Source organism: Falco peregrinus, chromosome 7, assembly GCF_023634155.1.
Source record: "Falco peregrinus isolate bFalPer1 chromosome 7, bFalPer1.pri, whole genome shotgun sequence".
In the NCBI taxonomy this organism is placed as follows: Eukaryota; Metazoa; Chordata; class Aves; order Falconiformes; family Falconidae; genus Falco; species Falco peregrinus.
Genome location: NC_073727.1, coordinates 21,520,962 through 21,533,855, shown reverse-complemented (window position 1 = coordinate 21,533,855; position 12,894 = coordinate 21,520,962). Strand labels below are relative to the sequence as shown.

At 35.6% G+C, this 12,894-nt stretch overlaps 1 protein-coding gene across 1 annotated transcript in view; it reads left to right on the top strand.

Moving 5' to 3' along the window:
- The window catches only part of ASCC3 (activating signal cointegrator 1 complex subunit 3), a 280,977-nt gene that overhangs the window by 178,529 nt on the left and 89,554 nt on the right, over positions 1 to 12,894 (top strand). Inside the window, exon 17 of the mRNA XM_055809674.1 lies at positions 9,100 to 9,219. Coding sequence (XP_055665649.1) covers positions 9,100 to 9,219 — 120 coding nt within the window. The remainder of the gene's footprint in view (positions 1 to 9,099; positions 9,220 to 12,894) is intronic.

Below are 12,894 nucleotides of genomic sequence, written 5' to 3'. Positions count from 1 at the left end.
GTTCCCAGTTTGCTTCAGTTTAAATCTTATAATGCATTTTCTTTGAAAATGCTGTGGTTGTATTGGAAGTACTGACCTCTGTCATATTAAAATATAATGATTCAAAACCTGCCTATTGTAATAAACAATTAAAAATATGTATATACACACACAGAGACACTTTTTACAAGGAAAATTAAGAAATCTAAACATGCTTAGATGAAGAAGAGAATACTTTTTCAAAAGCACTGGAAATTTTTTCAATAAAAGTAAAGGAGTTCAGCTAAACTGAAGTGTGCATTGATGTCTTAAAACTGATTATCCCTGTGAACGATGTGAAGTTTATTAGGTATAGGTCTATTAGAAATAGTCTTGGATTTTTAAGATACTTGTTCTATCTATATAATTCTTATGTATTTCTTTTTATTTTTTACCTTTTCATCACTTTAAGTCTTTTCATTATTCAGTCAAAAATAATAATTTTTAAATGAAATTCTGGAAAGGAGCATAAATTGATACATTGTTTTAAAATGTTAAGATTCATTCCTTTATTCTTTACAAATGATCAAATTTGATCATTCATGATTTTGGTGGGTATTGGGTTTTTTTGTTTTAAGGAGGTCTCATAACTTATTTCTTCAGTTCCTGTTAACAGGGAAAATATCTTCCCAAGTACAGTCACATGTCAGAAGCAGTATAAGGTTTAACTGTTATTCCAACTATTTCCACACACAAATGTGGGGGAATGAAAACTGAGCTGTCTGTGCTCACAGCTACTCCTCTTTACCTCAACTCTGGAGTGGTCTTGAGTACAAGAGGGAAGAGAGAAATGGAACTCTTAGTCAACATGAGACACAAATGTGATGAGAAGGAGCCATCTGGAATTTTCCCATCCATCTTTCCACCACAAAAGAGAGAGGAAAAATAAATGGAAGGCACGCTTGTGGCGGGCAGGTGTAGGGCTCTCAACTGCTTCCTTTTGACAACACTTATATTCCTGGAGATGGATAGTTGTGAATGTTCTTTAAGTGGAACTGGATGGAAATTCAGTTCTTTAAAATTGAATAGTAGCAATTTACACATTAGCAGTGACAAATTAAATCCTAAAGTCAGTTGTGAAGGCCAGGATTACCTGTAGTTATTGTTCAGCACCCCAAGAAATTAGGAGAGAGAGATCTAGTCCTGGAATACTGTGTACCTTTTCACTAGGAAAGAATCCAGCCAGATTTCATAGAAAAGCTTTGTTGTTTTTCTTGAGATACATGAAGTAGACAAAGAAAAAAAGAGTTGGAAAGGCTTTCTTTAATCCTATTTCTTTAATCCTGATTTCCATAAATTCTTTGCAGCAAAGGATTTATTTTTCATTTTTTTTTATTTTAATATTAGAAATTTAGTCCTCCCATCTCACAGAACGCCTTCAGGTCAGTGAAGAATTACAAAGACAATGGAATAATAAGCACCTATTTTGAACTGGATCAGAGAAGATCTCTATGATGGGCATGCTGTGAAAAACAAATGGCATGGCTATATGCTACTGTTTTTTCAGGCTTGGTCTGTATTGCCTTAAACTGTCTAGGTGGTGTGTGGATGTGCTGGTGTGCCCACATGAATTACACTGGGAATCTCAAGCATTCCTTCTGCAGAGCTCCAGTAGAAAAGCTAGCCTGTGTGGGGAAAATACTTTACTGACATACCCTAAAAAATTTTGTTGGTTAGCTTAGCAAAAAAAAGTTTCAGAAGAGGTATGACAGCTCTCTATAAGTAGCCAGAACTAGAAATGAATAAGAAAAAGAAATAAAAAAGACAATTTTGACCAGTGCCAGTACAAGAATTAATTACCGTGCTCATAAGTAAGGTTGCCTGAAATACAGCATCTGGAACAGCCTGTCTTTTAGCCGTACTGGAGATAAAAGAAATGTAATTTTTTTCTACAGTGAAGATTTTGTAATGCGTGATGGGATTTGTATGGAAGATGTATATGAGGAAAAGATTTGACTTGATGAATCAAAAGCTGCAGTCCAATTTCTTTCCTTTCAGCTAAGAATGCTTAGTTAAGAAAGTATGAGATGTAAGCTAAAATTTTTCAATGTGTATTATTCTGCAGAGAGAGGTTTTAATGGACAGCATGTTGTTCCTCTGATCTGAGCTGTAGTTCCAAAATGCACAAATTTTCCAGCAAGGCCAGAAAGCAGGTGATTATTATATACAAGGTTAAAGAAAAAAGGGGGTTTGGTTTGGGTCTGGGCTTTTTTTTTTTATGAGGAGACAAGTGAATTTACATTTTGTGCAGAGGAAAAAAAAAATTTAAATTCTAAAAGTGATTACATTTCCAGTAACGAAGAAAAGACGTATTTGGTTACAGTTAGACATTAGGATTCTTCTCCTTTTCCTCCTTTTCCACTGTACAGATTGCAAATTCTTAGTTTTAAGTCCTAGGTATTTATCTCACAGGAATATTTAGAATGGCTTAACAAAATATTTATAATGTAGTAAATATCTACTTGTATGTTTGTGTGTTACTATACTAGATAGTTAATTAAGGTACCAAGCTGCTGCTAGCATTGACTTTGGTGGAGTTAGCACCAAAAAAACCATTGAACGTCGAACAGACCTGGTTGATTGTTTGAATACAAAACAATTTTAATGTCTCCCAGGCTTGTGATTTTAACAGCAGTTTTTAAAGGTAGTAGTATCTTCTTTTTTTTTTTTTCCTTTTCTTTACATTTAACAGTAAGCACTCCACTAGCTTAAAAGCTGTTAAAAAAGAAATCACTGAACACTTGGAAATGTATATACTATTCTCTAGCACCAGCTGAGTATGTCCAAATGGATACTTAATGAAGAGGGGAAAAAAGTATCAAAAAGCAAGACATTCAACAACGAAAGGGGTCTGTGAGCTTAGAATAGTAATGTGTGCAGTAATTATGAAACACTAAAAATTGTCCAAAAGGAAAAAAAATAGTTGCAGCAATTTTAGATGAGGCTGACAGCAATAAAAGCAATCTTACTCATGAAGCTTTATTTAGATTTTTACCTAAAAAGAGGATTGTGTGTCTGGGGAAGTATGTATTTCTGCTAAATAGTTTATTTTCAAATATTTACACATTAGTGAAATTCTTTCCAGAAGTAGAGAAAATCTCAGCACAAATGTAGTGTCTTTTAACAGTAATTGACTTTCCAAGTAGTTCTCCGAAAAATATTGCTAGTAGACACTGCAAAAATAATTTGGTCATATTGAAGGTGTAAAATTAAGAAGTTAATTCTCTTATCCTGTTAAAATAGTTGAAGTAGAGAAGAAAAAACTAGTGGAACAGAACAATAATTTGATTTCATTGGAGGCAGTCATCTAAACTTACCCAATCAAAGATATACAGGAAGTATGTGATGTACAGTATAATAAAAACTACTTCTGAGTTTGCGAAATGCAGCACTTCTTCCACAGGATTTGGAGTTTGGGGTAGAGTGCAGAAAACTGATAAACTAGTTCAGACAGAGCTATTTCTTTTCAGATTTTATGTAATGGTAGTGTGTCTGAAAAGAACAGTGTACTCCTGGCTTTAAATTATTGAAGATCCTGTGGCTGCAGTACAGTTACAGCAGCTGAAAATGCAGTCAGAATTTTGTTAATTGCTGTGATAAATGGGTTTTAGTAGAAATAGCAATGGAAAAAGCTGAAAAGCAATAGAGAAACAAGGGCATGAAACCACCATTTTTGTCATCTGATATGTGTGATGTTAATTATCCTTCTGTCATGACATGCATGAAAAATTAGCACCTGCCAGTTTACAGGAAATCCACACAATGAGCAGTTACAAGGAGGTATTGTGTTAGGGTTTTTGGAAAGTAACTTCATCATAATTGGAGTCAGTCTAAAACTTCTATATATGCTGATTTGGTCTAAGATAGTGGAATCCTCTGAGAAGTGTACAGGTGTTTTAGAAATTGTTATGTTTTCCTGGAGATGACTATTCCATAGGCTGCAGCACTGTGAAAAAAATATTCTAAAACATATGCCATGGTATTAATCAGTAGATGATCTTAGGAAGCACATTCCATTTTGGTCATCTTTTGTAGGCATTGTCCCTTAGGCAGTAGCAAGAGCACTCTATGGAGACAAAATATATATTTGACTGATTCGCTACAGAAATCTAGATGGTATGCTGATGACCACTGTCATCTTTGCCATAAAAAAGCCTGTTGTTAGCACCAAGAAATCTGCACTGATGTGTAATAAAAAGACATATTTTAGGAGCTGGGTCTGCTTTTATTACAAGTCATTCAGGAAATCCAAATGCTTATGCTGTAGTTGTAAAGAGAAACCAATTAAAGGCCAGAAGGGCTGCTGAATTAAGTTCTTAATTTGTTATAGACAGATCAGTGGCCAAAAGAAGAACTAGTAAAATGAAGGTAGCAGCTGGAAATACGGGAAGACTCCATGTTTCCACAAGAATATGAAGTTGTTTTTATCTAGGTCAGGTCTCTTGGCAGAAATAGGTAGGTGGTAAGAATGAGGCAATTATTCTGATATTTGGGGTAATACAATACATAATCCTAACCACACAATCACTAAGTGGAATCAGGAGCCTTGAATTTTCTACCCTTTCTAGGCTTATGTGCTGCAGGAGAGAAAATTTGAGCAATGATGCAAGAAAACTGGGGTATTTCTTATTCCCATTTCAAAATTCATTTTCTAGAAGCAGAAATTTTCAGAAAGAATGGGCAAAGGAATAGTTCAGCTCCTATAAAAGAAACACACTGGTTTACCTGCATGCTTCAGGTGAGAACAAAGACAAATGGGATATTATATGGCAGAGTTCTATGAAGTAATGAATGCATCTCTCCTAGGACAAGAATCAGGAAATATTGGCTGAGGTGAATCAGTGGCAGATTCAGAAAACACAAAAGGATGCCAGCTGGGTGGTTAGACCATATTGCTGCAGCAAGTTGTATCTAAATGGTAGTCAAAAACTGTACGGAAATGAAATAAAACCCGATTGAAAGCTATCAAATACAGAGCCAATACCTTTAACTAAAGACCTTGAGATGCAATAGTTGAAGAATTTGGGAGAAGTTTATGTGACGCTTGTTTCTCATTGCCACCATCTGCCCTTCAGCATTTGCTGTTGTCTAGTTGCAGAGAGAGCGCGCTGGCCTTCGTGTCCCAGCATGTTTGTTCTTAGTAAAGCTGCAGAGTGGGGAAAGCTGAAATACACCCAACTTCATTGAGTTGACACCAAAATTAAGACTTTGAACATGTATTTCAGCACCTCAGTCCACTGAGAATTCTCTCCTGCAGATTTGTTTTGAGTTTTGGTTTGGTTTGGGGTTTTTTTTCTTCTAAAAATGAGTAGAAGAGTAAATGGTCAGTGATGAGCAACATAGGCATGAAGTTGCCCTTTTCCTTTCCTGCTGAAATTGTGCCACTGGGCATAAGGGAATGTGAAAAGGAATAAAATAAACAGCTGATTAGGGTGCTTAGTTGAGAGGAGCAAGTCAGTCCTGGGTCAGTTGACCAGCTGGCAAACAGAAAATACCTATGGCTATATTTTCTGGAGATACAGGAAGAAAGATAAGATGCAGGGGATGTGGTTTAATTAGACCATAAACTTTAACTTATCTGGGAACTATCATCAATAGCTCATACAATGCAGGTCACCATTCCTTTCCTAATTGTTTCCACCTGAAAGAGCCCTCCCTGACATCCACAGCTGGACCCCAGCTTGCTGCTGGGATGACTCCTTTCCCCAGAGAGCTCACAAACTGAGAGGATTTGCAGTGCCTGGCAGTAGGTATACATTCCCCAGGGGGGGTGCCTTTCCTTGCATTTACTTATGATTTTGTTGTGAAGTCAGGAATGTAAAAGGTGGTGACTTGTTTAATTGGGACAAACCTCTTTATCTATTTTTTGCCTTGAAAGAGTGGGCAACTGTTGTGGTTCTCAGAAGAGACAAAGAATTCCTTTGAAGCCCTTCCAAAAAAATCACTCAGGAGCTGGGTGACTGAACAGCTAATCTGGGAATGGGGCAAAGCACAGGCTGGGGGGAACTAAAGTTTTCTCCCTGGGTGTTCAGGGCACCGAGGCCTGACCTGAGCTGCATGAAACCAGCGCCCTCATCTGTTCTCCCCTCACCTTCTGCTGCCATGTCCAAATGGTAGACAAGTTATTTGGAGTTAACAGGTAATGACAGCTTTGGTGTAGTTCAGATGTACTTATAAACAGTCCTGTGGTCACGTGTGATTAGAGGAGATTCTGTCCCACTGGGGACAATTCCAGTAGCATTAAGAAATTATCTCAAAAGCTGTACAGGAATAAGACCATAGTCACTTCAGATGCTGAAATAGTAATTCAGAATACACTGGTTTCCAAAGCAAACCAAAACCTGCTTATTAGGTTGTTAGAAAGATTCCTCTCTTACCTTTAACAGATATTTGATTCATATATAGAAATTTTTCATCCATGTAATCTGACTTAATTATACAAATATAATAGCAACTAAACATTCTTCTGTAAAAAAATGCAGTATATTATGGTTTATATTATATAATACATACAGTATGTATTATCAGTAAAGTTTTTATGCCATTTTCTAATCTGTATAGAAAACTTCATTTTTTAAAAACTACCCTCAAAAAGCCATGCTACTTGTATCTGTTTGCACTGTTTTGAATATCAAAAACACCTCCTCTGAAATGCTGTTGAACTTGATAAAATTTGTGGGATACCATTTTTAAAAAAAAAATATGTAATGAAAATGCAGACTACTAAGCATGTCACTTGGTGATGGTGGCATCAGCCATTGAACAATTGGTTGAAAATTTCTGATGCTGATGATTTTTTTCATTTAAAATGACACAGTGAGTTGGATTAATATAATAGTCAAGTTTTCTTTTTGTGAGTATACCACATTATTTGCATTTGAACAGTTTTTAAAAACAAAGCATTGTGTGATGGCTGCAATCAGACAATACAATGTCAACATAGTAAATATTTCTACTCGTTGATTATTCCATCTGTAACTAGATACCTAATACATGGTTGAGGAAATGCTGAAAAATTTAGAACTTTTTTCTTTTGTTTTAATAAAGTATCACCTTGTCTATTTATTGATTTCATAAATACTACATGTCCTAGATCATAACAGAAGTCCTCTCCTAACTTGGTAAATAATTTATTTCATAATTACTCTGAAGTGTTTTTATTAATGTGATGGCTTCCATCATCATACAGTTTTAACAAAGGTATAAATTTAAAACAATCCCTAAGAACTTTCCTTGAACACTAGATGGCAGCAAATATTTAGAAGTTGCCTTTTTTTGTTGTCTGCATATTATTCAGTGAGTATTCATTGAAGTTGATGGAGGAAGGAAAGAACAGTATTATATTTCAGTACCATATATGAAACCAAACTGTATGTCATAACCACTTTTTTCCCTCAGTTTTACTTTTAACTTGTGAAAATAATTAATTTGTAAGTAATACAGTGAGATATTTAAAGAAAGGAGGCAAAAAATGGGGGGGGTGTCTTTTAATTGTCAGACTTCACTGTCCTCAGTAATGAGAATTTTACATTTTCATGATTGTGAAAGTGGCTGTTTGGGGGAAAACGTTACTATTGGACAATGTTCTAATGCTATTTCAAATTGTTTACTGAAAGGCATTTGAATCGTGGAAAGAAACACTGAAATCAACCTTGGTAGCCAATTAAGTAATAATAACCTGTGGGCTGTATTAGATGTTTTTTCCCTGTAGTAGTCTAGGAAGAACTGAACGCTTTTGTAGCTACTTCAGTGCATTATGTAGCTATGTAGTTTGACAAACACCACAATCCAGCTTCCCCCAACCTCCTTATGCTGCTGAAGAACAAAACATCACCTGAAAAACGTATATGCAGAGCTTGGGGTTACTCTATGCTATTAGTCATTGATATCAACAAGGCTTTACTGGATTTAAGTTATTTTAACTCAAGGCAGATTTGGCATGCATTTTACTAGATATTTATGTTATTTCAAAACCAATATATATTATTATTAAGGTCTAGATGCTTAGATCTGAACATGCATATGAAATAATTTACAATTGCATAGGGGTTTTTTTAGGTTTTGCCAAGTCATGTGGAACGTTTATATGAAATCCAAGCACAAATAAAACAAAAATAACTTTAAAAATTTAGTAATGGATCACAAAAATTTGTTAAGAGGAACTTTTGCTTGTTTTAAACAACCAGCAACAACCAAAAAATGTTTGTTCATGCAACATGCAGGAAATATTAAATTCTTCTGGTAAAATGAGGTTAACTGCAATTAAGCAGTACAATGCTTCTCCTTAATGTAACCAATACAAAACAGAGCTCAACTTATCCAGTAAAAATGTATGTGTGATAAATAATTTGATGATAAAACTATTGAATTAGCAAAATAGTAAAAAAAACCTGGTTCGGTATACCTTATCTAGCCTTGAAAAATAAACAAATATATATATATAAATATATATATAAAAGTGCCTAATACCTGTTCAATTTTGTTATGTTTTGATAGAACAAAAATGTAGCAGGTACCTGTATGTTTAACTTGCCAGATACAAAAGGAGAAAACTATTTGTGAAAACTGTATAAACAGATTCCCGACTATGAGAGCATGATGAAGAAAATCATAAAGATTGTTGGTATCATTTGGTTTAGGATTTGAACCACACTTTGCTTTTACATTGGTATGAAAAAATAAGTTTTTAAAATGTAGATTTTTTATTTAAAGGTACTCTTCTTCAAATTACCCTGAGCATATTCGCTAAAGAATTATGTTGGTTTGTTTGTCATTCTTTTATACCTCACTCAGTATCATCTTCTAATTGTAAAAATCATTAAGTGGTGTAGCAAAGATCGTGTGGGTCGCTGTCTATAATATTATGTCACAGAGCATACCATGTTATTAAATGTTCATGAGGTCAAGATGTGCAAATGGTTCAAGTAATTGTCTTATGATTATTCTAAAATAATTTGTTGAAACCATACTGACGCTTTCTTTAATCTAGCGCTAATGCTCTGAATTCCATATGTTTCCAGCCAAATACTTATGTTCAGCTTTAACATATACATTTAATTTTGTGTCTTTTCCTATTTCCAGATTGCTCTTGGAACAGTAACTAATGTGGAAGAAGCAGTAAAGTGGATAAGTTACACTTATCTTTATGTACGGATGAGAGCAAATCCATTAGTATATGGCATCAGTCACAAAGCTTATCAGGTATAAAATGCATTTTAAAAAAATCTGTAACCTGTTCTGGGTTTCTAATCCTTCCCTGATGTGAGGATAAATATTTGCTATTTCTACTTAACCTGACATCAGCAATTCTTTTAAAGTGCTTAGAAAAAGGAAGATATTTTCTGTAGCAGGGTATTTTTAACACTAAATTAAGAGGCCCCTTCTGTTCACAATAAAAATACACTTTAACTGGCCAAGTTATGCTCCAAAGGACAACGTTCATTCTTATCAGTTACCGTAACTTAGCCTATTGTCAGTGTTTCAGTTTTGTAGGCTAGGAATAAATGATAAAATAAAACATTCTTGAGTTGCTTGCTTCCCCCCCTCCCTATTCAGCTTTTGTTTTAGAATGTTTCATCGCATGACATCTTATAAAGTGTAAAGTTACATTTTTAACTGCTTTTTTCTTTCTTGCGATTTAGTAATTATAAGGGGGGGGTTACTCATTTATTTTAAATTTTTTTTGTTTATTTAAAGTGCACCCTTGCAGTGATATAAATCAGAGCACAGTTACATAAGTTTTTTCAAGTTTTTTTGATTATATGTAATTTTTAGGAAGTTTACTGGTTTATAGATTATCTAAATATTGTCACTTTTTTCTGTACAGCTGTTTATAAGCATTTAATGTTGGCATGGTTTGGACACAGGTAATTGAGCCTAATGCAGGTGAAAATTTCACAAGTGTATGGTAACTGCAGGTTTTTTCACATGTCCTGAATATGTTTTGTGAGTTCATAATTTTTCATGATATTGTGAGATACAGTTGTTCAGGTCATTGCATCATGTAGAGATGTATGTCAGGAGATACTTTTTTTAATAGCTTTTGTGCCTGGTAGTTGAAACTGCAGTGGAAGTAGATAGGCTATTGTTTAAGTAAGCTTCTGCAGACACCTTTAGACCTCTGGTCATCTCAAATCTGTTTTCTATAAAAAGCCTTACAGTACATTACCATATGTTAATATAACACTATATGACACAAATCACAAAGCAATAGATAAATGAAAAGCAAAAATTGTTTTACTAGTGAGAAGAATGCTGTTGTCCCATTCCTATAAAATTCTCTCCTTTTTTTTTTTAATTAGATATTTTTGACCAGTGTTAGTAACAAATTTTAGATTAAAAGAAATGTAATCATGGTTATAATAAGTGGTGAAAAAAAATTAATAAAACACTAACAGGAATATTTTTTATAAATTTAAAAAGTAATGAAAAAGAGTTGCTTCCCCTCCCCTTGCTTTTTTTTTTTTATTCAGCTGATGAGAAATTGGAGATTGCCAGCACTTGTCTTTTTCTGCCACTAACCTCCTTTCTACCCCTTCTGATGTGATGTGCTAATAATAGACGGTCCTATTTTTGTGTTAGGGCAGTAACAAATTATATCAACTTGAAGTGTTATCCATTCATGTCGGAGCAAAACCAATGCCAATCCCCTTATTTTCTAGATAAACCAGTTTTAAACTTCAAAGCGCATATGTTATAGACATATGTATATGGATGGTATAGTGCCAGGTATGGGCATAACCACAGATTTGCTCACTTAGGCCATTCTATTCCTTCTGTTCTGCTTATAGGTATCCAATTCTCATAATTGGTATTTTGTTGTTTCTTAGTAAAGTTGCAGTGTGCCAATTTCTATCTCTGTCTTGGCTGACAGTCAATGTTACCCATTCAGAATCCATGTACCTGCATAACCATCGTGGGTCACACTTCCCAGCTGTTCAGTGGGGCTGAGAAGATGCAAACTCGTTCCCCTTTCCCTTTCCACAGGCACTCACCACACCTGCTAATTACTTTAGGGCACAAAAGATCCAGCCTGTCTACACAAAAGGGGTGTGTTGTACTGCTCAGGGAAACCAGGGCAAGCATGTATCTGCCGTGCACTGACACATTCTGCACCCCACATGTTGCATCTGCGATATTACTGTTCCCCACCTAGCCCATTTCTGGGCTGTGCCAGGCATAGTCTACCCTAGGCCCACTGCTTTGATTTGTGACTTTTCAAGTTGTTTGCAAGGCGTGCCAATAGGGTTGGGAAAATGGCCAGAATTTATGATGAACAGCAAGAAGAAACAAAGAGTGGAAGGAAAAAGTGGAGCAAATGTTGAGTGTTGTATTAGTGAAGCCTGTGGTATGAATTACAGGCTTTTTCTCATCCATTTAGAGTTCCAATGGAAAGGTGGCTGGTTTTTTTTAAGGTAACCCCTTTGTCTGTTTTCTCCTGTTTTTGGTTCCACTCTTTGGTGTTCCCACAGTTAAACAAAGCTTTTTATCCCCATAAGCCGTATGTTTATATTTAGAACATCTGTAAAAGTTAGAGGCACTTATCCCCAACACTCCTCAGCTAGCGAAAACAATGAATAATAATGTACTTTATCATGCATTCTTAAATGTCCATATTTATACTCCAGACCTGCTCAGTTTGTTGCTGTGGACATGCCAAGGCTTGTTTTTAAGAGTATGGCTTAAAGCTGTTCTAGTCTGGATCTTTTACTCTGTGGGATTTCTAATTATGCAAGTTCAACAAGAAGGGTGCTAACCACGGATTCTCTAGATTGGAGTATTGTTTCACAGCCTGTTCAAGTTTGTGACCTTTCCTCTAAAGTTAAAACCTTTGTATTTGTAAAAAATGTTAGTCTACTATTACAGCTTCAGCTTTTTTGTATGTAAGGCAACAGATTGGCAGGTATTTTGGACTGCCAAAGGAGTAGGGAAGTGTTTTGATATTTTTTAAAATTTTCCTCGTCTTTAGTTTTAAGAAATGTTAAACATCTGGCATCCTGATTACTTTTTTTTTTGACCATCTCTGCTCTGAAATCTGACCTCGATGCATGACTTACTATTGAGAAAAGCACTCTAGACCTTTGCCATCTTAGCTTTTGACTTGAAACTAAGGCAAGCCATAACTAAGGAGAAACAGCTTCAGAGTAACTGGCAAAGACAGGGAATATTAGGCACTAGTCTTGCAGCTGCTTTGTGGAGATGGCTGTGTTCATCTGCAGCTTCACTGAACATGAGATGAAGGGCTTCGGCACAAAGATGAAACTGAATTCTGGCCCAGGGAAAACCAGAGGAAAACAAGGCATAGCAATTCTTCGAGCTTACTCTTTTTTTGTACTCTTGGTCATACATCTCTGGTGCAGACTTAACCAAGAGGGCTGGTATGACTTACTCTGTAGGAAAACTGAACTATACAAGCCCTGAAATAAGAATGCTTCCTGTCAACTAGAACAGAGTTTAAACAGTCAAATTTGGTGGCCAGTCATTGCTTGTGTGATTAGACCCCATACCTCAGGCACACATAGCCAGAGGGTTAACATGACTATGAATCCTTTTTCATCCATCCCTGTCAGTGTCGGTATCCCGGGTGCGTGATGTGGAAAGAGAAAATTATACAGCAGTCCCACTGAGATGGGAGTTTTGTCCAGCCATGTATGTACTAATGAGATAATGTGCATTATTATTTGGACAAAATGTCCAAGTTCCTGAACTTTGATATCAATAGAAGCGGTGTTGGGCACAGCAAGTTTCTTGTGTGCTTTTAACATGTTTATGTGGTACATCTATAACTCGGTAATGAGAGTATCCCAGCTGACACACCCAAAGTTTTTTTGCTAGTAAACATTTCAGCCATCTAATTTGAAGCTTATTCTGTTTGGG